Here is a 25,874-nt window from a genome sequence, read left to right as displayed (position 1 = left end):
CGAGGTGGGTGGATTGCTTAGGCTCAGGAGTTCAAGACCAGCCTGGGCCACATGGTGAAACCCCATGACTACAAAAAACATAAAAATTAGCCGGGCGTGGTGGTGCGTGCCTTAGTCCCACCTACTTGGGGGGCTGAGGTGGGAGGATTGCCTGAGCCCGGGAGGTTGAGGCTGCGGTAAGCTGAGACCATACCACTGCACTCCAGCCTGGGTGACAGAGTGAGACCCTGTTTCAGAAACAAAACAAAACAAAATGAACAGAGATTGGCAGATTAGCATGGAAGACAGGATGAAGTTAATTCTCCTGGGTATCTGGTCTCTTAACTACATGGCATGTCTACAGATAATGACAATAAAGTAATTGCCATAGTGGGGTGGCAAATGGGGTGATGAAGTAGCACTGGAGTTCAGCTTTGTATATGGTCATTTGTTAAGAGCTAGTTATATGTATTTAAGGATTCAAATTTTGTTAAACTAAATATAAATACCTAACTTACTTATAAATTTGATACAAGCTGAAGATGTAAATTTAGAGATGGGGGCGGGGGCGAAAGGCTTTATGTTATTACGGAGCAGTGGGCCATGGGGCCAGCTATTCCTATTACTGTGGCAGGAGAGTGTGCTCACAACCCGTTCTTTACCGCTGCCCTCAAAGGTATGGAGAGGTGAGCCACGGTGGAGTGTTAAGAGCTCAGAAACTAGAATTAGCCTGTGTGGGTGCAAGGTCGGATTTTGCTTTGCTAGCCAGCTATGTGACTTTGGGTAAGTAATTTACCTGCACTTCAGTTTCCTCATGTGTAAAATAAAGAACTCAATGAGTTGCTGTGAGGATTAAATAATGCCCCTAACTTGCTTAACACAATGCCTGGCACATGGCATGTACCCCGTAAATGTCATTATTGCTGTTACTCAGTTTGATTCAATCTCCCATTTCTTCCTTTGGAAAGACAGAGAATAACTGCTTGTCTTTTGGCATCAGTGTCTAACGCTAATGCTAAGTATCTTTGGACTTTGACGTGGATTTTTATATTCTCCAAGAAATTACTACTGCAACACAATGTGGTAATGAAACCGTGAACTTTATTGAGAACTTTCAAGCATCATAACTTGAAGAAGTATTTCTCAATTCAGTTTATCGAAATACTTCAGCTTTCCAGCTGGATCTGGGATTATCTGTTAAAACAAAACAAAAAAAAGGAAATAATTTATTTTAAAGCCAAAGTACATAATGAGTAGTCTGATATTAGTTGCCCATGCCTTGACTAAAAATTATTTTTGTATATCAGATTGTATATTTAGAAAAAAATGAGATTTGTCCTACCTACTAATTTCGGCTATTCCAAAAGACAAATATTTTTATTTTTTGTGAATAAATTAACATCTGTACTCAAGCACCCCAAAACTTACTTACAGCTCCTCTCTTGGCCACCAGGCTTTCATGGTATCTTCAGGTTTGATCTAATTAAGTCAAACACATTTAGAGAGCATGGCTACAGATGTTAATGTACTCTTAAAATCATTTGCTGCTAAAATGATGGTATGCCACAATTATCTGAAAAGGAGGCAGGTGTTCACTAAGGGCTTACTAAAGTCCAGAATACAACTTTTAAATCTCAAGCTGCAAAGTAAAAAAAAAAACAAAAACCCAAACTCAAATACATCAAGCACTACTGTCAATGGTTAATGAATACTGTTGTGTCCCCTCTAAGAGCATCACAGCCTTAGAAACCTGTTAGACTTTAAAACAATTTCCAATATAATTTTACCTCACATTATGTTACTTGCTAGTTATAGGTAAAGTACATCTATCTTTATATATATAAAAATAACTTATTGTAACTTTTGTAATTGACTGATTCTGAATCAATTTCTGATGGGTTTGCAAAACAGTTTTGCCTTTGAGGTCAAAGTTAATGTTACAATAGCAAACTTACTCATCTCTATGTTGATCTGATGGATCTCAAAGGGGATTTGAAATTACACATTAAAGGTACTTTGACCAGTAGGTACCTTAAAGTATAAATCAGTCACGTTAGTTTACATTTGTTGATTATGAAGCTTATAGAAAGAAATATGAATCAGAAGCTGCTGGCTTAAGCAGCAGCTTAAGAAGCCTTAAAAAGCATTTCAGACCCATCTTCAAGGTAGGGGGCACTTCCCCCGGAGGTGCAGCAAAACCCTCTGTGACTGATGAAAACATCATCTCCAATCACAGGCACGTGCTAGGTGTCCAAGTTCCCAGAGATCAGTGAGAGCTCCCAAGAAGTACAATTTCACTCTGAAAGGTATTATAGGATGAGTACCGGACATTTCAGAAAACATGTTGACTATTTACATGATTAACTTTTGGGGGCCACAAATCTCTGAGAATCTGATGAAAACTACGGATTCTCCCTCCAGAAAAATGCATACGTGTTATCACATATTGTGGTGGTCATTCTTTTTAATTTTATTTTTGATTGACAAATAATAGTTGTATATATTTATGTGTTTGGACATTCTTTCAACAGACTCGCTATATGGAAACTATTCAAAGTATTATGATAGGCAGTATTTATTAGTGAACAACACAGCCAAAGTCCCTGCCCTTGGAGTTACATCCTAATTCTAATTTTAGGTTGTGGTAATAAATGCTTTTATAAATAGGTTGGTTGGGCCAGGTGCGGTGCCTCATGCCTGTAATCCCAGCACTTTGGGAGGCTGAGGTGGGTGGATCACTTGACGTCAGGAGTTTGAGACCAGCCTGGCCAACATGGTGAAACCCCGTCTCTACTAAAAATACAAAAATTAGCCAGGTGTGGTGGCACACGCCTGTAATCCCAGCTACTTGGGGGGCTGAGGCTGGAGAATCGCTTGAACCTGAGAGGCGGAGGTTGCAGTGAGCCAAGATCGGGCCACTGCACTCCAGCCTGGGAGACAGAGTGAGACTCTGTCTCAAAAAAAAAAAAAAAAAAAAAGTTGGTTGGAGGATAGATGTCTAGGGTGGGGATAAAGTGGTGAGGAAAGACTTCTAAGATGACATTTGAGCTGAAATGTGAGCAAAGAGAGGGAACTAGTCATGCAGACGGAGTACAGAAAGAACAGCAAGGGCAAAGGCCCTGAGGCAGGAATCAGCTTAGCACATTCAAGGACCGGAAAGGGGCACACCTGAGGTTAGAGCGCAAATTTCTACCAGTGGTTATCTATGGCTAATGGTACTTTTCTTTGGTTTGCTAAGGAAGAAAGTCTTAGGAGTCTATATTTTTCTATTACCCAAAGATAATGATTTCTTCCTCTAATGCTCTAGTATCTTCCAATTTCCTAACTGCAGCTTGTGTAAAACTCTTGAATTTAGAAGGTAAACATGTTCTTCCTAAAAAGGTTCAAGCAAGTTTCTAAATTGTATTTTGGCAGGAGACTACTTCAGGGATTGTCTATAAATTATACAGCCTCCTGGCTGGGAGCAGTGGCTCATGCCTGTAATCCCAGCACTTTGGGAGGCCGAGGAGGGTGGATCACTTGAGGCCAGGAGTTTGAGACCAGCCTGGACAACATGGTGAAACCCTGTCTCTACCAAAAATTACAAAAATTAGCTGGGTGTGGTGGTGCAGGCTTGTAGTCCCAGCTACTTAGGGGGCTGAGGCATGAGAATCGCATGAACCCTGGAGGCGGAGGGTGCAGTGAGCCCAGATCATGCCACTGCACTCCAGTCTGGGCGACAGAGCAAGACTCTGTCTCAAACAAGAAAAAAAAATTAGACAGCCTCCTAAATGAAAGAATGTACGTGTTTCAATCTTTTCTTTCTTCATGACAAGGAGAGAATCATTATCTTCAGTATTAATTGAGCTAGATTTTCTCAAAACCTCTTACTATGTATAGAAAGGTTTTGCTTGTGACTGTTTTCTTTGTCCGCAATTCAGGAAGAAATTCGATACATGACCTATAAGACCTCTGAATTATTCTACCAAGTCTCCGCTCTGCCCTTCTTTTTTTTTTCGAATGGTGTATTTATCTGTATACTTGGCTTTAAAATTCACAGCATCACGCCCCATATTCTGCTTTCTCCGGTTTCAGCTACTCTTCCTACAGGCCAAAGAATGTCTGTACTCTGATTTCTGCTTAGCAATGTTTACTTCATTTACAAAATCAAGACAGTTCTAGTAACAAGCGAAGATTATTCTAAGGTTAGCATTTTTTTTTTTTTTTTTGAGACGGAGTCTCGCTCTGTCTCCCAGCGTGGAGTGCAGTGGCATGATCTCGGCTCACTGCAAGCTCCACCTCCCGGGTTCACGCCATTCTCCTGCCTCAGCCTCCCAAGTAGCTGGAACTACAGGCACCCGCCACCACGCCCGGCTAATTTTTTTTTTTTTTGTATTTTAGTAGAGATGGATTTCACCATGTTAGCCAAGATGGTCTCCATCTCCTGACCTCGTGATCTGCCCGCCTCAGCCTCCCAAAGTGCTGGGATTACAGGCGTGAGCCACTGTGCCCGGCCAGCATTTTTTTTCTATTTTTTTTAACTCTAACCATCAACTCAACATAAAAAAATATATATATACTTACTGTTTCACTACCAGGTTTCCAGCCAGCAGGGCAGACTAGAAACAAAAAGAGGCAGAAGACATTTTAAAAACAGAATTCAGTTACCTTCAGCAACTGACTTTTTCTGTTTCTATATGAAACTGAAGTTAATAGAATATACTAATAAGAACATTTCCAGACCACCGAGCACATGACTTCTATTAGCCTCCTGTTCACACCAAGGAATTTTTGTCATGGAGCTCATAAGCAGGCAGCTAATCTATTTTCATTTTTACCAATTATGTTTAGTTACATTTAAAATATAAGAAATCAAATTGATTGCCCCTCTAATACAGTTGAAAAGTTTGGGAATCTGGTGAGCTGAAAGGCCTGGGCATGGCAAAAATTCCTCCAAATTTACATAAACTTCCAGTAAGCTTGTTTGCCATGTATCCTGCAGTACTTTGTACTGATGACATGATTCACTGTTTGTCAAAAGAGACTTTAGAATGCATCCTGACTCAGTGACATTTTTAAAAGGAATATATAATGTGTTCTATTTTAGCAAAATGATGAACTTGTAGATTACAAATGTGATACTGAATAAGCCCAGAGATTACATTACTATACTTCATCTTAGCTGAAAGGCAGAGAAGTGATCAAGGATTATTTAAAAGGCTAAATTCAATAATGCAAAGAGGCAAATGAAAACTACATCACTAAATGTTGCCAGATTGACACATTCTAAGCTTGCAGAAACATAATTTTAAAAATTGCAGTAGCAGAAACTTTTATGAGTTTATCAAAAAGGACTACGCAAATAGTGAATATTTTTGCGTCTTATTTAGTAAGCAGAATATATTAGTGTGTATATATATATATATATATATATGTTTGATTTTTAGTAGAGGTGAGGTTTCACTGGGTTGCCCAGGCTGGTCTTGAATTCCTGAGCTCAAGCAATCCTCCTACCTTGGCCTCCCAATGCTGGAATTTCAGGCATGAGCCACCATGCCTGGCGTGATATTTTGTTAAAGCACTGTAAATTATAATTTGGTCTGTTAAAAAGATCTGCTAATAATTTGTAAATAATCAGAAAACTTTGGAAATATCCAGATTACTTTTACGATAAGAAACCTAACTAATTATGCTATCTTTCAAACTAAAAAATCAAAAGGTTAGAAGGGAGAGGTACCTTCTCCATGTTTGTCAGTGTACTGGAATGCTTGAACCAAACGTAGTGTCTCATCCACTGATCTACCCACAGGAAGATCATTCAGAGTAATTTGTCTTAGGATTCCTTTGTCATCAATAATGAAGAGACCTCTGTAAAACAGAAGAATGGTAGAGATGAGGCCATTTCTTCTCATTTATGTATTGTGAATTCCTATACCATTCACACAGAAGGATGCTATACAGAACAAACACCACACTACCTACCTACTCCAATGGTACACATACACACACACACACACACACACACACACACGTACACACATGTGTATGCACATCCCTCCCTCAATCTAATGTATAATTTGGAATTATCACTGTAAAACTGCAGCTTTAAAAACTTGTTTTTGGCTAAGAAACGTACCAGAGTATTTACAGTTGTTGAAGATAATCTGACCTTTAAAAACTATGTGCATATGTGCATGTATTATTTTGAAAATAAATAATAAATTTTTTATTTGTTTTCAAACAGGATCTCACTCTGTTGCCCAGGCTGAAGTGCAGTGGCATGATCTCGGCTCATTGCAGCCTCAACCTCTTGGGCTCAAGTGATCCTCTCGTCACAGCCTACTGAGTAGCTGGGACTACAGGTGTGTGCCACCACGCCCAGCTAATTTTTGTATTTTTTGTAGAAACAGGGTTTCGCCATGTTGCCCAGGCTAGTCTCAAACTGCTAGACTCGAGCAATCTACCTGCCTCGGCCTCCCAAAGTGCTGGGATTACAGGCGTGAGCCACCGTGCCCGGCCTTAAAAAAAAATTTTAAAAAGAAACTATTGGCTCAGGTCAAATAATATAGCTAACATTAGATAATTTTACTTGGTTAATGTTCAAATGATTCCACATTTTAAAACTGCCTCAGTCTTTTTTGGGGCATATTTACTCTTGGAAATTAACTTAGTAACAGACTTTATGAAAGCAGAAAACATTAAATACTTAGCAAGTACAAAAGAGGGGAAACTACTGGTAGCAATACATGACACAATACAATGAACCTTGAGAACATTATGCTGCGTGAAAGAGGCTAGTCATAAAAGCACATATTGTAGGATTCCATTTATATGAAATGTCCAGAATAGGCAACTATAGAGACATAAAGTAGATTTGTGGTTGCCTAAAGCTGGGGGAAGTGGGTTAGGGGAAACAGGGAGTGACTGCTAATGGGTGTGGGGTTTTTTGGAGTATGAAAACATTCTAAAATTGTGGTGATGGTTGCACAACTCTGTGAATACACAAAAACCACTGAAATTTATTCTTTCTTTTTTTTTTTTTTTTTTGAGACGGAGTCTTGCTTTCGCCCAGGCTGAAGTGCAGTGGCGCGATCTCGGCTCACTGCAGGCTCTGCCCCCTGGGGTTCACGCCATTCTCCTGCCTCAGCTTCCAGAGTAGCTGGGACTACAGGCGCCCGCCACCATGCCCGGCTAATTTTTTGTTTTTTTAGTAGAGACGGGGTTTCACCGTGTTAGCCAGGATGGTCTCGATCTCCTGACCTCGTGATCCGCCTGCCTCAGCCTCCCAAAGTGCTGGGATTACAGGCGTGAGCCACCGCGCCCGGTCATGTATTCTTTATTTTTAATTTTAATTATTTTTTTAGAGACAGGGTCTCACTCTTGTTACCCAGGCTAGAGTGCAGTGGTGTGATCATAGATCATTGCAACCTTGAACTTCCAGGCTCTAGCGATCCTCTTATCTCAGCCTATTGAGTAGGCTAGGACTACAGGAATGTGCCACCACAACGGGCTAATTTAACAAAAAAAAACTATTTATTTTTTTGTAGAAGACAAGGGTCTTGTTATGTTGCCCAGGCTAGTCTCAAACTCCTGGGCTCAAGGGATCCTCCCACCTAGGTCTCCCAAAGTGCTGGGATTACAGGCATGAACTACCATGCCCAGCTGAATTGTATTCTTTAAATGGGTATTGTATTACATGTAAACTATATTCCAATAAAGTTGTTATAAAAAAACACAGGATTATAAAATACTGACACTTTCACATAAAACATTCAAGAAAAACGATTGGCACTACAAAGCAAATCAGCAATACAACCAAATTACAACTGTTTCACACTAAAATTGCCCCCCTTTCAAAGAATTCTATTAATGTTTGTTAGCTCAAGTAACCCAGTGAGAGCGTCTGGGTAAAATATTTCCTTAATTTTTCCTACTCCAAAGACACAGGTTTGCTAAGTAGTATGACACTTGTATTTAGAAAAAAACATTACTGGAGTCAGTTTGGAAAAAAGGAAAAAGAAATGGACAAGGAGTTGGGGGACCTGGATTTAAGTCTGGGCTCTGCAATTAAATTATTATATAACTTTGGCTAAGATCACGGAACTCTATGAATCTGTCTCTTTTATCTGTAAGATGACAGGGTGGGTGAAAGACCTCTAAATAATCTTCCAGCTCTAAAAGTCTATGATGCTAACATAGTTTAATCAGGGTAATATAAACTAACAGTTTAAGTTTAGTAGTTTAAAGACTAATAGAACAAAGTAATATTTTTCTTTCTTTTTTTTTTTTTTTGAGACGGAGTCTTGCTCTGTCACCCGGGCTGGAGTGCGGAGGCGTGATCTCGGCTCACCGCAACCTCCGCCTCCCGGGTTCAAGCGATTCTCCTGCCTCAGCCTCCCGAGTAGCTGGGACTACAGGCGTGTGCCACTATGCCCAGCTATTTTTGTATTTTTTAGTAAAGATGGGGTTTCACCATGTTGGTTGGCCAGGATAGTCTCGATATCTTGACATCATGATCTGCCCCCCTGGGCCTCCCAAAGTGCTGGGATTACAGGCGTGAGCCACCATGCCCAGCCAATTATTTCTTTTTTTTTTCACTCTGTCGCCCAGGCTGGAGTGCAGTGGCATGATCTGGGCTCAATGAAACCTCCGCCTCCCAGGTTCAAGCAATTCTCCCACCTCAGCCTCCCGAGCAGCTGGGACTACAGGTATACGCCACCATGCCTGGGTAATTTTTGTATTTTTTGGTAGAGACAGGGTTTCACCATGTTGGCCAGGCTGGTCTCAAACTCCTGACCTCAAGTGATCTGTCCACCGTGGCCTCCCAAAGTGCCAGGATTATAGGCTTGAGCTACCGTGACTGGCCTCAAAATTATATTTCTTGATCAAAATTTGTTCTTCTATTTCATAAGTAACATCTATTTCAAGAAGGATTATAAACACGCTTGGATTTGTCATAATATAAAACCACTGAAAGGTACCTAAGAGTGTGGCCTGAGTCCTCTAGGTATACACCATAGTCCTTTGAGATCTGATGGGTCAAATCTGAAAGAAGTGGAATCCTTATTGGCCCAAGTCCTCCTTGTCTTCGAGGGGTATTAATCCTGTAACAAACAGAACGCTTACCTCTCAGAGCTAAGAAAACGGCATATATTAAAATAGCACTCTTTCTCTATACATGCACACACATGAAATACACACATTCTTTCACTAACAAAAACAGGCTAATATACTTTCTATTTTCTTGCTTTTCCCATTTAATATATTCACATCCTTTAAACATTAAAAAATATGTATACACAACACATTTTTATTTTATGTTTTTGAGACAGGGTCTTGCTCTGTCTCCCAGGCTGCAGGGCAGTGACGTGATCATAGCTCAGTGTAGCCCAAAACTTCTAGGCTCAAGCGATCCTCTTGCCTCAGCCTCCTGAGAAGCTGGGACTACAGGTGTGCACCATCATACCGGGCTAATGTTTTAAACACTTTTTTGTAGAGATTGGGCGTGACTTTGTTACCCAGGCTGGTCTCGAACTCCTGGCTTCAAGCAATCCTCCTGTTTCACCCTCCCAAAGTGCTGGGATTATAGCCGTGAGCCATTGTGCTCAGCCTACAACACATTTTTGTTTTTTTCTGAGACGGAGTCTTGGTCTGTCGCCCAGGCTGGAGTGCAGCGGCGTGATCTCGGTTCACTGCAACCTCTGCCTCCCAGGTTCAAGCGATTCTCCTGCCTCAGCCTCCCAAGTAGCTGGGATTACAGGCGTGTGCCACCACACCTGGCTGATTTTTTGTATTTTTAGTAGAGTCAGGGATTTACCATGTTGGCCAGGCTGGTCTCGAACTCCTGACCTCAGGTGATCCACCTGGCTTGACCTCCCAAAGTGCTGGGATTACAGGCGTGAGCCACCGTGCCTGGCCTATAACACATTTTTAATGTATGGATACACAGATACTCCTTGACTTAAGATAGGGTTGTTTCTTTTTTTTTTTTTTTTTTTTTGAGATGGAGTCTTGCTGTGTCACCCAGGCTGGAGTGCAATGGCACGATCTTGGCTTACTGCAACCTCTGCCTCCCAGGTTCAAGTGATTCTCTTGCCTCAACCTTGTAAGTAGCTGGGATTACAGGCACCCGCCACCACACCCAGCTATTTTTTGTATTTTTAATAGAGACGGGGTTTCACCATGTTGGCCAGGCTGGTCTCAAACTCTTGACCTCAGGTGATCCGCCCACCTTGGCCTCCCAAAGTGGTGGGATTACAGGCCACTGTGCCCGGCCGGAGCTGTGTCTTGATAAACACATCATAAATTGAAAATATCATTAGCTAAAAATGTATTTACTATCCCATAAACCCACTGTAAAGGTGAAAAATTATACGTCGAACCATCATAAGTCAGGAACATCTTTACTGTATTTTACTAATTTCCATGATGAAGATTTAAACCATTTACCTTTTTTTTGCTTTATAAACACTGCTGAAAACATCCTTGTATTCTTACTTTTATACACTTGTCTAATTGATTTCTGAAAGTGAAACTGATAGATCAAAAGATATGTAGTATCATAAGCATAACCTTAGTAGTGTGATCATAAGACAAAGCCTTGAACAGACAGGCAGGATACAAATGGATGACATTTTAATATTCTGAGAAACAAATGCAAAGTCCACTTGAAGCAGTGAAGGAAGTTAGTTATAATATCAGATGCATCAGCCTTCACTACAGGTTGAGCATCCCTTATTGGAAGTGCTTGGGACCAGAAGTGTTTTGGATTTAGTATTTTTTCCGATTTTGGTATATCTGCATACTTACTGGTTGAACATCCCTAATCTGAACTCTGAAATGCTTCACTGAGCATTTCCTTTGAGCATCATGTCAGCACTCAAATTGTGAATTTTGGAACACTGTGGATTTCAGATTAGGGACGCTCAATCTGTATTCTGTAACTTGAAACCAGGAGACATGGGCTGATGCTCTAACAGGAGGGTACTGACACAGCAGATAGAAAACAAAACGACATTGCTCTAGATACCTGGAGCCCCAGTTCTGACACCCAAGTAGAAATCTCTGGTTGATGTGAACCCTATCAGGCTGAGAATGTATCCCCAAATTTCCTTGGGAAAGCAATCCCAAATTATTTGGGATGACATAACTTTTTCCTTAGTGGATATGCATTTTAATCCTCGGAAGATTTAGAATTACTATAGAAGTGATGAAGCACAGCCCAGGCAACATGGCAAGACTCCATCTCTACAAAAATAAAAATTAAAATAGGTATGGTGCTGCAAGCTTGCAGTCCCAACTATTTGGGGAGGTAGAAGGATTGTTGGAGCCCAGGAGTTCAAGGCTGCAGGGAGCTATGATTGATTGTGCCACTGCACTCCAGCCTGGGCAACATAGTAAGACCCTGTCTTTCTTTCTTTTTTTTAAAGGAAATGATGAAGCAAATTAAGCCTTTATTTTAATTTTTTTTTTTTTTTTTTGAGACAGGATCTCACTCTGTTGCCCAGGCTGGAGTGCAGTGGTATGATCTTGGCTCACTACAGCCTCGACCACCTAGGCTCAGGTCATCCTTCCATCTCAGGCTCCCGAGTAGCTGGGACCACAGGCATGCACCACCAGACCTGGCTATTTTTTTTAATTTTTTGTATAGATGGGGTCTCACTATGTTGCCCAGGCTGGTCTTGAACTCCTGGGTTGACGTGATTCTCCTGCTTTGACCTCCCAAAGTGCTGGGATTATAGGCGTGAGCCACCATGCCAGGCTATTTTCATATTAAGAAATAATCAGTACATATTTATATGTTAAGTTATTTATAATGTTTAAGAGAATTTGGCAAATTAGAACTACTTAAGTATTTGGGAAGGTTTGTCTGAAAATTGAGATACTTAAGGAATTCAAATATATTAAATATATAACTGCATTTAAAAATACTTATGGGAATTAATTTCTTAGGGAAACGTAATTAATTAAATTGTAGCTCACCAAGCAATGAAAATTTGTTATACACACACACAGATTATAAATGAAAAAAAGCTCGTGTTTTAAATTTGTAACTTTAATAAATTGAATATTATGTTTTAAAACCAATAGTGCTGAATCTTTTTTTTTTTTTTTAAGATGGAGTTTCACTCTCGTTGCCCAGGCTGGAGTGCAATGGCGTGACCTCAGCTCACTGCAACCTCCACCTCCTGGGTTCAAGTGATTCTCCTGCCTCAGCCTCCTGAGTTGCTGGGATTACAGGCACCCGCTACCACGCCTGGCTAATTTTGTATTTTTAGTAGAGACAGGGTTTCTCCATGTTGGTCAGGCTGGTCTCGAACTCCTGACCTCAGGTGATCTGCCTGCCTCGGCCTCCCAAAGTGCTGGGATTAGAGGCGTGAGCCACTGTGCCCGGCCCAATTCTGAATGGTCTTTATTGTGCACAAAGTTTTCTGCACAAGACTGTGGACACTATAAAAACTCATATTAACATGTAAATTTCCAATTTTGAGACATGTTGCCCAACTGCTCTCCAGAAATGCTAAACAGCTGTGTGTGAGTGCCGTTTCTTCAATTTTTGTCCACAGTGGATACATTTTTTCAATCTTTTAAATCTTGGCCAACCAGACAGGGAAAATTGGCATCTCTTGTCATTTTAATTTGCAATTCTTTACAACGAATTTAGCTAGAACATCTTTTTATGATTAATGTTTAAACATTTTTTAAAATTAATTTTTAAAAAGTATTGTTTCTTGAAAACTGTAAAAGCTGAGTTTGACTATATAACTGTGTAACAGAGAAATGGCATATTTTAAAGATTTTTTTCCTCCAGATTATGGTAACCCAATTTATCATAATAATCATATAATTCAGTGGTTTTTGCTATAGAAATCACATCTATTGCATTTAACTTTTCCCCTTATTTTGAAATGTCCTATAAAATCCTTAAGCATTTTTACTATAGCAGCTGATTATATTACTCTTCTCTCTTTTTTTAACCTAGAAAATGTGTAGATACATGTATTACTCTTAGATAAATCTATTCCTGAATTGTCTGATAAATGATTATATTCTATCATATCAAGAGTTATCTGCCCATGCTTTAAGAGTAAATCCATTCTTTTTTTTCTACAAATGTAAGTGTAAGATACTGACCAGGCCAAATGGGTAAACTGTGAATCAACAGAGCATGCTACCACTTCAGTATTTATAGATCTGAATTCTTCAAGTCTATCGCCAAAAGCGATAATTTCAGTTGGACACACAAATGTGCTGAAAGGTAAAAAAAAAAAAAAAAAATTCAGTATTCTCCAAATAAGCATATACTTAAACTTTCAAATGACAATTTTTACAAATACCTTTAATAATAAAAACGTACATTAAGATCAATTTTATATTTGAACCTTTTCAAAATGGAGTAGTCTAAAAGACTGTCATTCAATCAAATATTTAAGAAAGAAACGTATTAGAGTTCCCAACTACATCTCAATAAACTTTCTTATTACAACTTAATAGATCAGTAGTCAACCAATGTTCCCTTCTCCCTTATAGCAATAGCCACCCCCCATTTTATTACTTTTATTTAATAATACCTTTTATTTATATAGTACTTTATAGCTTTCAAAGGATCCATACAAATTTTTCGTCATTTCACTATTTTTTTTATATTCCTACACCAACCCTATGAACTAGATGCATCTATCTGTATTTTGGAGAAGAGGCAATGTTTTCCAGTACCCCCGCCCCTCCTTTCTTGATAAGGTCCTCTTCCACCTTGTCTACCAGTCCTGTGCAGCCAGGGATTTTATACCTTAATACCCTCATGTTGTCAGGCCATGTTTAGAGAATATTACTAGGGCGGCATTTTTTCAAACCGTGGTAGGGACTCCTTAAATCAACTCAGTTCTAAACAACATTTTTAAAAAGTGAAATCGAAGAGAAAACAGGAGACACTATCATACATAGTAAGGGTAAATTATGAAACACATATTTATATATACATATATATATGTTTGTCTTCAACAGTGATATTCAAAATATTTAACAATCTTAACTCAAAGCTGGCTTTAGTTCTGGAGGTTTCTGAAAGGGATCAGGCAGGAGGACTAACTAGTTGGGGAGGGAAGGGAAGTGGCTATTTACCACATGATATGAGGGTTTTTCAGTATTTTAAGGAGCATGGCTGTGCTGGTGCATCCAGATGGAATGTTACCGTATATATATGTGCCTGTGTACTGGCTGACGATGAAAAATGTATTTCCTACCGTGAGACATGGTCAAGAAAGTTTGAAAAACATAGACTTAGTTAGGGCACAAGTTCCTACCAGATACCAATACAGGATTTTAACATGTTTCAGTTGTTCAGGTACAGCACTGTCATGTCCAAGTAGACAGTTCTAATCTCGGATAATGTCCCTGGAAACTGGGCTATAAAATGTATTTTAAATATTTTCTAAAGGGTAGGAATGGTCAGCCTCAGCCTTCCTTATTTTTTTTGTGGCAGGGTCTCACTCTGTCGCCCAGGCTGGAGTGCAGTGGCGTGATCTCAGCTCACTGCAACCTCCGCCTCCCGGGTTCAAGCAATTCTCCTGCCTCAGCCTACTGAGTAACTGGGACTACAAGCGCCCACCACCACGCCCAGGTAATTTTGTTTGTATTTTCAGTAGAGATGGGGTTTCACCTTGTTGGCCAGGCTGGTCTAGAACTCCTGACCTCAGGTGATCCGCCCATGTTGGCCTCCCAAAGTGCTGGGATTACAGGCGTGAGCCACCGCACCCAGCCTCTGCCTTTCTTCTTATTTCAAGGAATGCTACCTAGAGATACATTTGACCAACTTCTTAGTGAAGACAGAAAAAGTTTTGGCAGGAAACTGAAGGGTTACGTTTGTAACTTTCCTCCTTGTAGACTGTGGCAAATGCCCCAGAATTCTTCCTGCTCTAACCAGGCACAGTCCAGCATTACATGAAAACAGGAAGAGGCTATCTTAGCTCCTTGTCCCAGAAGACCACTGCTAACAACATGATCCAATTAACTATCTCTTACCCATTATGGAGTTATGAATAACAATGGAGAAACACAGAACATATTTTTCTGCTACATTAGACTAATTTCCAAATTCAGGATGTTAGTCATATATATTTAACATACATGTTAACCTTCTGGTTTTATAACAACATGAATTTAGAAGGCCTGTCATTTTTTATGTCTACTGAAATTTCTACTTCTGGTTTCTATTAGAAATTAAGCTATACTTAAAAAAATCAAGTCACAATATGAGTTGATTAGAAAGAAGCAAGTTCTTATAATTTAAAAGATTATATATTATGCAGACTCATAACTTTAGTCTCAATGTAATAATTTTCATGAGAATTCTTCCTATGTGGCTTAGAGCGGGGGTTGGCAAATAGGTCAATAGGCCAAATCCAGCAGAAAAAAATTTGTTAATCCCTGGCCTAGAAACAACCTATAGAAATGAGCTTAAGTATACCCTTCCTGCAAGTTTAAATTTGATCTATGTAGTTCCAGATTAGTCCTAATGGAAAAAGGCACAGTGGCAAAGATAGAGGAGGAAACTTCTAGTTACTTGTTGTAACCAAAAAGTAAGTTCCAAGAGAATAAAAGATAAAAATTGACATAACTCTTTTTGGTCTCTTCTCACTTTCATGAGTTTTGAAAAACACTCAAAATAGTGTTTTGCAAAATAAAATTAAATCCTCCATGTGAATAAAGCTGTAAGAGTATTTACTTTTAGTCAACTTTCTGACCATATACAAAAACGCTCACTGTCACAGAGTTAAAGAAAGACGAGAAACCCCACAATAACCATAACATATACACAGGTGTTATTCCTTATTCCTTAAGCAGTATGTATTTTCAGCAAAATGTTCAAATCCCAGAAAAGCAACAGATGCAGCAAAGAATAAAAATGGAAAAACCACAATTACATGGCATCACTAGAGAGAACGGCTTAATTTTCTTTTTCTTTTTTTTTTTGAGATGGAGTCTTGCTGTCGCCAGGCTGGAGTACAGTGGCGCTATCTCGGCTTACTGCAACCTCCGCCTCCAGGGTTCAAGCAACTCTCCTGCCTCAGCCTCCCGAGTAGCTGGGACTACAGGCGCGTACCACCACGCCCAGCTAATTTTTGTATTTTTAGTAGAGATGGGGTTTTACCATGTTGGCCAGGATGGTCTCGATCTCTTGACTTTGTGATCCACCTGCCTTGGCCTCCCAAAGTGCTGGGATTACAGAATTAATTTTCTGATCAAGAGAGATACAGTAAAAAGAATTATGGCATAGGTCTTGCTATTAAATGCTTTCTAATATATTATCAGTCCATTTTCTTGCCTTAGTAGGTATAGCTTAATGAATATATTGTAGCTTTCCTCTAATTATTCCATTATAACATAATCATGTAGACATAAGTATTGAGGTCAGTGTGTTATGACTCTGAAATATATGGTAGATGTTACCTTTTTAAATACATTTCTTTACTTCAGCTTGCCTTTTTAAAAACCAAGAGCTGAACAAAATAATTGGTTTGATATTCCTGAAAAATAATTGATAAAGGCTGAGATTTTACTAGCTATTTACATGTATTACTTACAAATCAAGTGGGTAGAAGAAAAAAACCAAGTATTTCCCACGATAATCAGTTAACTTCAGCTCCTTAAATTCTCCATCGATCACAGCTGTTCCTTCCCAGTAGGGCGCTGGCTTGGAAACTAAGAAAGAAAAATACATGATGTTCTGTAACACTGAGAAAGTTGGTGGAATGGTAGAAGGACATCTTTAGAAAATCACTAAAAATCAGGGCTACCTTTAGATCTCTTTGGCAGTCTGGTGAAGCTTACAGACTTCTTAAAAGATTGTTATTGAATGCAAAAAGGAAAATACATAGAATTACAAAAGAAACCAATTGTATTTAAATGCAGTTATCAAAATATTTAAAAAATTGGTGATATCATAATACACGTGCTCTATAACACTTCAAAACTGCAAGATCTAGTCGTAATCTGACAACTACCTAAGATAACGATGAGTGAAAATGGTGTTTCAGGATACCTGCGATAACCATAATGTAGCAAGAAAATAACTGTGATTCTATTGGTGAAAGGTACAAGCAAGTACTGCTGAAGCTAGTGTAGTTTGTTGCTGACATTCGTAATAGAAGGAAACACTACATTTCAGATGCGGGTTAGTGAAAATAAATACTTTTTTCCCCTATTCATGCTCACAGACCCCTTAAATTCTATCCTGCACTAAACCCTCGTGGATGCTTCACTATAGCCCCGCTTCAAGTCGCCAACTTCCTACATTTCAAATAATTACATTTTCCTTTCTCTAATGGCAGTCTTCCAGATGTACTAGTTTATCCAGCTTCTGACATACACATGGAGGACCTGCTGCAGATGAGGCTACACAAAATGAGGAGGGAATGTACACATATGTCAGGCCAGAAGTGTCAAATCCCAGACCATGGGATCATTTTCCTAGAGGGCTTTGAAAGAAGACTCCCTTGAACAGGTTTCAAGTGACCCAATGGAAACTGAACAGTTCATGCTGCTCTCTTGTAAGGGTGTACAGTAATTTTAGCCAACACACTTAGATAATAATGCACCTTCATGCTCTGTTAACACATTCAGATAGCACTTATATTTTCAGACCCCTTACAAACATTGAAGTCAATACTTGCTTCTAACTTTGGCTAAGGGTCCTAGAAAGTCAGGCTTATACTTCTCTGTAACAGCCACCATTTATGGGTCACTCCGAAATTGAGACAAACAACATGAATTTCTCTTAAAAATTAATATATAACATATGATTACTTATCTTGAGCCAGCATCCTACCTCATATATATAATCCTGATCTGATTAGGTAAAGGCCAGGAGGGAGAAATAGACAGCAGAAGCGTATTCAATTATATATACTTTAAATAAATTACTTAAAATGCTACTCAAGTGAGAGGTTATAATAATTGTAATGATCTATTACAATGACACGCCTTAATGATTTTAGCATACTGGGAAAACCATATTTGAAAAATAAATTTTGTTCTGAAAATTGATTTTGGAAATATTTGGTTAAGAATGGTAGTTACTTTGCTAAGATCTATAAATGGAATTCCCAAAGCAATCCCTTGCATTTATTAAAAAAACAAAAATTGTCTTGAATATAAATTATGTAATTAACATAAAGATTATGGTAAATGCAGAGAAGTACAAAGAATACTTAAATCCTCTCTCTCCATAACTCTCATCAACTACTGTTAACATTCTGATGTCTGTCTTTCTAGTCTTATTTTTTTTAATTTTAGTTATTTTTTTTTTTTTGGAGACAGAGTCTCAGTCTGTCACCCAGGCTAGAGTGCAGTGGTGTGATCTGGGCTCACTGCAACTTCCGCCTCCCGGGTTCAAGGGATTCTCTTGCCTCAGCTTGCCCAGTAGCTGGGATTACAGGTATGCGCCATCACACCCGGCTAATTTTTGTATTTTTAGTAGACACGGGGTTTCACCATGTTGGCCAGTCTGGTCTCGAACTCCTGACCTCAGGTGATCGACTGGCCTCGGCCTCCCAAAGTGCTGAAATTATAGACGTGAGCCGCCACGCCTGGCCTTTCCGTTCTTTTTTAAACACAAATTTGCCACGTGTTTGCGTCCCCGCGTTTTTTTTCTCCTTAAGGGAAACAGTAAATTAATTATGAAATGTTTTTGATATTACTAAAAATTATTTGAAAATATGGCCTTAATGGCTCCATAATAGTCTTTACTAACAAAAGTCTTTGTATCTTTAATTCTAGACAAGCCTACATGTGACAGAGAAATGTAGTAAACAACTAAAATGTTAAGTTTTGCTGGTAAAGGGAAAGCTTTGAAGTAGATTTGTTTCCTATGGAAAATATATGTAATGTAAGTAAACACTTAACTGGCTGACATATTTAAAATACTTTCCCAGGCAAGTAAAACCAGTGGGACTTGGAATACTGATTTTAAAATTTAAGACTGGTTTTCTTAAAAATCTCAAAGTAGGCCAGGCGCGGTGGCTCACGCCTGTAGTCTCAGCACTTTGGGAGGCCGAGGCAGGCGGATCATGAGGTCAGGAGTTCCAGACCAGCCTGGCCAATATAGTGAAACCCCGTCTCTACTAAAAATACAAAAATTAGCAGGGTGTGGTGGCGCGCACCTGTAGTCCCAGCTACTTGGGAGGCTGAGGCAGAAGACTCACTTGAACCCGGGCGGCGGCGGTTGCAGTGAGCCGAGATCGCGCGACCGCACTCCAGCCAGGGTGCCTGGGTCACAGAGCGAGACTTCGTCTCAAAAAAAAAAAAAAGTCCCAAAGTAGTTAACTGAAAGTACTTACTTTCATTAAGTAAGAACTGTAAATGTTTAAGAGGACAAAACAGTTTTTCTCATTTATCACTCTCAACCCATCCTAAGTCATAACAACATTCCATTTAACTCTAGGGATTCACAATTGTGAAGCATTACTTTTTTCACTGAATACTGGCATGGAACATGCTGTAACTGAACCATAAAAGCCAACTACACACCTACAGAATGTCAAATGATCTGTAGGAAAAGCAGGTTACTGAATAGCAAGCAAGAGACAGCCTTTATCTATAGCCACTGTTCACTTTTGGTTAATTTTAACATCCAGATGTAGCAGGCCACAACTTTCACAGTATCTACTTCGTCTGACGTGTCATTCCTGAAAGTGGCCATTAGCTTTGTACACTGGACAGAAATGCAAATAATCAAAAACCAAATTGGCAGGACACAAATTTGCCACGAGGTTTATCATCAACCCAAATGCATACTTCTAACCTCCTTTTCCCCCATTTCCCTCAAAAGTACACTCTGTAATAGATTCTCCATGACTGAGAAACATAAGGAATATCCATTAACTACACAGGTTTTGGGGAAGGTGGCTTTTAGTAATAATCTTTGTAAGATGCAAACAAAAAGGAAGAAAGAAAAACGAAATGTTTGACCTCCCGAGCACTGTTTAGCAACTTTTCTGTTTAATCAAACTTTTTGTGAATCATTATTCAACCTATCAATGTCTTCCTTCGCTGAAATAGTACCTGAAAAAGACGGGATGTGCTGAAGGCACTTTGAGATGTTTCGGGAACTGTTTCAGTTTGCCCAACATCCTCGATGCAAACTCGGGACTAGGACCACCCACTTTCCCTCAGCTGCGGCTTTTGGGGTAACCACTACCTCTTCAAAAATCTGATCAGTGGAAACCATACCTTTCTTCACAGCTAGAACTCCCCTTTATTCCCCTCCCCGCCCTCCTAGGAGAGAACCAGGCCCGCCCAGGGCCCGGAGGCAGCCCAGGGGGTGCCGCCCAAGCCCAGACTCCGGGGGTGTAACCGGGGTACACGTGTCTCCGGAGTCTCCCCTCCCACCCTTTGGCGGGACACCACCTACTCTTCGCTTTGCTTAGGTGCAGGGAGTGGTCGGCGACCGATACCCGGGATGCCTCTCCCGGGTACACTTGTCCACCCGCGTAGAAGTGGCACTCCTCTTCGCGGGTCCGGGGCCTCTCCTCTGTCTCCCAGCCCTGCACAGCTCCAGCCGGCAGCAGGAACAGCAGTAGCGGCAGCAGAAGCAGCCTTCGGTGGCGGCCGTGGTCCGGAGTTGTCGCGGCTAGCAGCGGCAGCGCCTCCATGACCACGCGAGCGCAGAAACACGTCCCTTGGCGCGAGCGCGGCTTCTCCCGCCGCCAGGCAGCTACAACCGCGTGCACGACGCCCGCGCGAGCCGGGGCGCGCCCTCGCGAGACCTGCTCCGCCCCCTCCACCCCCCCACCCGCTTCCCGCCCCGCCCCGTGGGCGCCGGCCGCGCCTCCCCCATCCCAAGCCTGCATTTGCGCCTGCGTCCCGCGGCGGACCCGGACCTGGAGCGTTGCCCAACCCTGCGAAGGCAGCGACAAGGTCTCCTGACCTCCGCGCTGTTTTAGACATCCTTCCACATCCATCTCTTCCACAAAGCCTCACCACTGCACACAAGCCCCTCACAAGCGGAATCTAACCTATATGCTTGTGAATGACTTGCATTTTATACTTCTAATAAGCTTTTTAAAAAGTCACTTAACATTTTTAAAAATTATATTTACTTGACAAATCATAATTGTATACATTCGTGGGATGCAATGTGATTTTTTTGAAATATGTATCCAATGTGGGATGATTACATCACATTAATTAACTTATCCATCACCTTGTTAACCTATGACTTTTATGGTGACACATTTCAAATTTACTGTTGTTCATTTTGAAATATACATTATTATTGACTGTATTTACCCTGCTGCTTACCAGAGGCTGGGAAGTAGGGAAGGCGAGGAGAGAGGGAAGGAATGGGGAGTTAGTTGTTGGTCAGAGGTTACCAAGTTCCAGATAGACAGGAATAAGTTTCAAGATCTAGTAGACATTTACTAATTTTTTTCTTGAAGTGATTTGTGTGAACGATGCCATGATCTGCATTACTTGCAGCTCCTTTAAGTCCTGGAAAAACTTAGAGTGGATAGGTCTAACCATTTACTTTCCTCCAGCAGGCAAGGGCAAACAGGCAGTTTTTAGTGACCTAATCTATTGTTTCAAAGACAGCTTTTTTTTTTTTTTTAATTTAAATGAAGACTTGAAAAGTTACCAGAAAACTCTCCCAGCAGTGTTGTTCCTTTTTCTGACAATTACCCCATCACCCAACCCCTGGCTTTTCCCTGCCCTCCCCACCCATCTCCCCGCCGTGGGCACCGCCCCGCTTGCGGCTGCAACCTGCTGTGTGCGTCTGCGCACCGGGGGCAGGCCCAGGCCACCGAGTGTCCACCAACTGGACTAAGACCACATTGTGTCGTCACTTGTGACCGATCTTCTGCACTCCCACCCTCAGCACTGTTTTAGACCCTGTTCATCCTTCTGGGCCCATCTTGTACACAAAACTTCGCAGGTGACTGGCCTCGCGTCCTTGCCCGTGACTGGCCTCGCGCCCTCAGCACTGTTTTAGGCCTTCTCATCCTTCACACCTATTTCTTCCACAAAGCTTCGCCCATGGCTGTCTTCCCACCATTGAAGTGCCAACGACCCTCGCCGCCAGCACTTGTTAGACATCCTTCCACGCCCATTTCTCCCAAAAAGCCTCCTCATCCCACGCCACCCCCGCCCCTCAAAAGGGAAACTAACCTTTCTGCCTCTGAATAGCTTGCGTTTTATCCCTCCAACAGCCATTTCTTATTCTTTTCCTTGCAGTGATCTTTGTGAACAGCCATGACTCCTCTCTCGAGTCGGAGCCCTTTTCAGGTCCCCAGAAAACTTGGAGAAGAAAAGTCTGACCTGAAAAGCCATATCCCTAGACCATTTCTTCTCTTCCAGCTGGAAAGGAACTATGGGGCAAACAGGCAATGTTGCAACTTAACCCTGCGTTAGGTGTTTTTTTTTTTGTTTTTTTTTTTCCAGACAGATTCTCGCTCTGTCGCACAGGCTGGAGTGCTGTGGCGCAATCTCGGCTCACTGCAACCTCCACCTCCCGGGTTCAAGCAATTCTCCTGCCTCAGCCTACCGAGTAACTGGGATTACAGGTGCGCGCCACCACGCCCAGCTAATTGTGATCCGCCCACCTTGGCCTCCCAAAGTGCTGGGATTACAGGCATGAGCCTGTATGATCCCAGGGTGCCCTCTGTCCTCCTGCAAGTGCTTGTTATCTTTCTTTTTAAATTAAAAAAAATTTTTTGTGGCTACATAGTAGGTATATGTATATATATATATTTATGGGGGATATGGGATATTTTGATTCAGGCACACAATGTGTAATAATCACATCATGGCAAATGGGTTATCCATCACCTCAAGCATTTATCATTTGTGTTACAAACAATCCAATTATACTCTTTTAGTTATTTTAGGGTATGCAATTAAATTGTTATTGACTATAGTCAGCCCGTTGTGCTATCAAATACTAGGTCTTATTCATTCTAACTATATTTCTGTACCCACTAACCATCCGCACTTCCCTCCCCAGCCCCCTACTACCCTTCTCAGCCTCTAGTAACCATTCTTCTACTCTCTATCTCTATGAGTTCAATTGTTTTAATTTTTAGCTCCCACAATTAAGTGAGAACATGTTAAGTTTGTTTTCTGTAAGCACCTGTTATCTTTCTGAATCCTGCAGAAACCATCCTAAGTTTGTCTTTCCTCTACTAGACTGTGGGCTCTCTGGGGCTGAAATCAATGTGTAATAGGTCTTTGTTTCCCAAAGAACCTGGTCCACAGTAAGCAACTGACATTGCAAACACCTGATTTTATAAATAACACCTAATATTGCAGACAGCCTCAGTTTCAAGTTGCTTTCACATATTTTATCCTTACTCCTTGTGAAACAATCTTTTGTGGCAGATAGAAAATCTCCCCCTTCCAAACTCATCCCTCACCCTTGTTCTGCCCATTGTATACTCTGCTTTCTGCCTCCCGGCCCCTGCTTCCTGGAGGTAAAGGATGAAAAAGGTGATGCCAGCCTCCTTCTGCTGAGGGAGGGTGTGTCCTTACCCATAACATTATCTGGCAGCTCTTCAGTTTCTGGTGGCTCATAGATAGGAGGCCTCTGATGAGGTGGCTCTCGCTCCCAGTCTTCTCCTTCCCTGGCCTCCTGTTCCACGTGGAAGGGGAGTGGGACTCGGGGGGCTCGGGACTGAGTCCCAGGGATTCGGTTCAGGCCTATGCCCCGTAGTCGGCTTCGGTGATCCATGGTGACTGTTGGACAAACAGCCACAAACCTCAGTGAATTCTAGGCCCAAAACTGGGCCTCTAAGTTTGGACCTGGGAAAGGAAGCTTGAGGAAAGCGTTATGTCCCTACACCTCTTTGCTCTGGGCTGAGCTGAGATGCCCTAGCTGGCAGCAGAGACTGCCCACCAAGTGGGCCCCTGTGGCCCACTGGAGAGGGTGACCAGATCGGCCAGCTCTCAGGCACCTACTGTTTGTCCCTCAGTTCTGTTGGAGCCCCCTGGCAACTGACATTCTGGGTGGTAGTTGCTCTGAATCCTTTCATCCAATGATATTTGTGCAGACATTGTGATGTCACAGTGACATCAACAAGGAAGCTTGAGGTGGGGGCCCTGCCCTCAAGATACTTACCATCCAGCTGGAGTCAGTAGCCCATATTAATAATACAAAACCATCAGAGACAGGGGGCAGGTTCCAAATCCAGGATGCACCTCAGAAACACTTGGGGAGCTTAAAAACATTCTTGCTGGGCGCGGTGGCTCACGCCTATAATCTCAACACTTTGGGAGGCCAAGAAAGGCGGATCACCTGAGGTCAGGAGTTCAAGACCAGCCTGACCAACATGGTGAAACCCGGTCTTTACTAAAAATACAAAAATTAGCTGGGTGTGGTGGTGCACACCTGTAATCCCAGCTACTCAGGAGGCTGAGGCAGGAGAATTGCTGGAACCTGGAAGGCAGAGATTGCAGTGAGCCAAGATTGCGTCACTGCACTCCAGCCTGGGCAACAGAGTGAGACTCCGTCTCAAACAAACAAAAAAACAAAACCAACCAACAAACAAAACCATTATTCAAGTGCTGTGATTACAGGCCCAGAAGTGATGTTTCCTTTTTTTTTTTTTTTTTTTTTTTTTTTGAGATGGAGTCTCGCTCTGTTGCCCAGGCTGGAGTGTAGTGGCGTGATCTCAGCTCGCTGCAACCTCTGCCTACCGGGTTCAAGCAATTCTCCTACCTTGGTCTCCCGAGTAGCTGGGACTACAGGCGCACACCACCATGGCTGGCTAATTTTTTGTATTTTTTTTAGTAGAGATGGGGTTTCACTGTGCTGGCCAGGCTGGTCTCGAACTCCTGACCTCGTGATCCTCCCGCCTCGGCCTCCCAAAGTGCTGGGATTACAGGCATGAGCCACCGTGCCCGGCTTAGAAATGATGTTTCAATAGGTTTTTGGGAGGCCCCAAGCATTTTTGGTTTCACAAATGGGCACAAATAGGTTTCACAAATGGGCAAATTAAGAACCACCACTGATAGTAGTTAAAAGCACAGGTTGTGGAGTCAGGTGTTTTTAAATTCAAATAGGAGCTCTGCTATCTATTGGCCTTGTGGCCTTGGTAAGTTTATTCAACCTCTCTGAGCCTCAGTGTGTTTATCTGCACATGGAAGACAATAATAGTTTCCCTATGTTGTGAAACTGAAATGATAGGGTAAATGTTAAGCCTCACTTTGAATGTGGGCCAGACTTAGGTACTCACTTCTGATGAATATGGCAGAAGTAATGCTTTGTTGCTTCTGAGGCTGTGTCATAAAGGCTCTGTCTGTCTTGTGCTTAGATTACTCATTCTGGGGGAAGACTATCTGCCCAATTTTTAAATTGAGACAAAATTCACAAAACATGATTTTTTCATTTTTAGGAATAAAATATAAAGTAGTTGTTAGCATAGTCACAATGTTGTGCTTTGTGCTCACCACTATTTGATTCCAGAACACTTATATATACACCCCTAAAAGAAGCCTCATACTTATTAATCACTCTCAATTTCCCCCTTCCTCCTATCCAACAAGCAACATCCCCCCATACAACAGCTAATTTACTTTTTCTCTCTCTAGATTTGCTTATTCTGGACATTTTATTTGAATGGAATCATTTGTGTCTTGTTTTACTTAAGCATAATGTTTTCAAGATTCATCCAAGTTGTATCATGTGTTAGTACTTCATTCCTTTTTTATTGTGGTAAAATATACATAACGTAAAATTTACCATTTTAACCATTTTTAAGTATTTTTACCATTTTTGCCATTCAGTGACATAAAGTACATTCACACTGTTGTGCACTCATCACCACATCCTCCGGAATTTTTTCATCTTCCGAAACTGAAACTGTAACCAATTAGCAATAAATCTCTATCTCCCTTTCCCCCTAAGCCCTGGAAACCAATATTCT

The 25,874-nt window shown here is 41.3% G+C and overlaps 1 protein-coding gene across 5 annotated transcripts; it reads right to left on the bottom strand.

Moving 5' to 3' along the window:
* Window positions 1-1,060: 1,060 nt before the first annotated feature.
* Window positions 1,061-23,989, bottom strand: PRDX4 (peroxiredoxin 4). 5 transcript variants are annotated; one of them, XM_054544401.2, is made up of 7 exons: window positions 23,482-23,989; window positions 16,542-16,659; window positions 13,093-13,209; window positions 8,940-9,062; window positions 5,696-5,826; window positions 4,543-4,577; window positions 1,061-1,173 (listed from the first exon to the last, which is right to left on the bottom strand). In XM_054544401.2, the coding sequence occupies exons 1-7, from the start codon at window positions 23,678-23,680 to the stop codon at window positions 1,123-1,125; spliced, it is 774 nt and encodes a 257-aa protein (XP_054400376.1). In that variant the 5' UTR covers window positions 23,681-23,989; the 3' UTR covers window positions 1,061-1,122. The 5 variants fall into 5 exon arrangements, with proteins under 5 accessions (XP_054400376.1, XP_002831502.2, XP_009232930.2 ...); XM_002831456.6 differs by lacking the exon at window positions 23,482-23,989 and adding an exon at window positions 20,369-20,745; XM_009234655.4 differs by lacking the exon at window positions 23,482-23,989 and adding an exon at window positions 20,369-20,713 and having other exon boundaries at window positions 1,061-2,278.
* Window positions 23,990-25,874: the final 1,885 nt, after the last annotated feature.

Source organism: Pongo abelii, chromosome X (genome assembly GCF_028885655.2).
Source record: "Pongo abelii isolate AG06213 chromosome X, NHGRI_mPonAbe1-v2.0_pri, whole genome shotgun sequence".
In the NCBI taxonomy this organism is placed as follows: Eukaryota; Metazoa; Chordata; class Mammalia; order Primates; family Hominidae; genus Pongo; species Pongo abelii.
This window is presented reverse-complemented; position numbering and strand designations above follow the sequence as displayed.

Bases quoted from the DNA above. Each gene is read 5' to 3' on its own strand.
- PRDX4 (XM_002831456.6), bottom strand. From the start codon at position 20,609: ATGGAGGCGCTGCCGCTGCTAGCCGCGACAACTCCGGACCACGGCCGC. The intron at 5,827-8,939 runs GTACCTTTCAGT...TCTGTTTTACAG, and splicing joins GACTCAGGCCACACTCTTAG to AGGTCTCTTCATTATTGATG. The intron at 4,578-5,695 runs GTACCTCTCCCT...TTTTGTTTCTAG, and splicing joins CACTGACAAACATGGAGAAG to TCTGCCCTGCTGGCTGGAAA.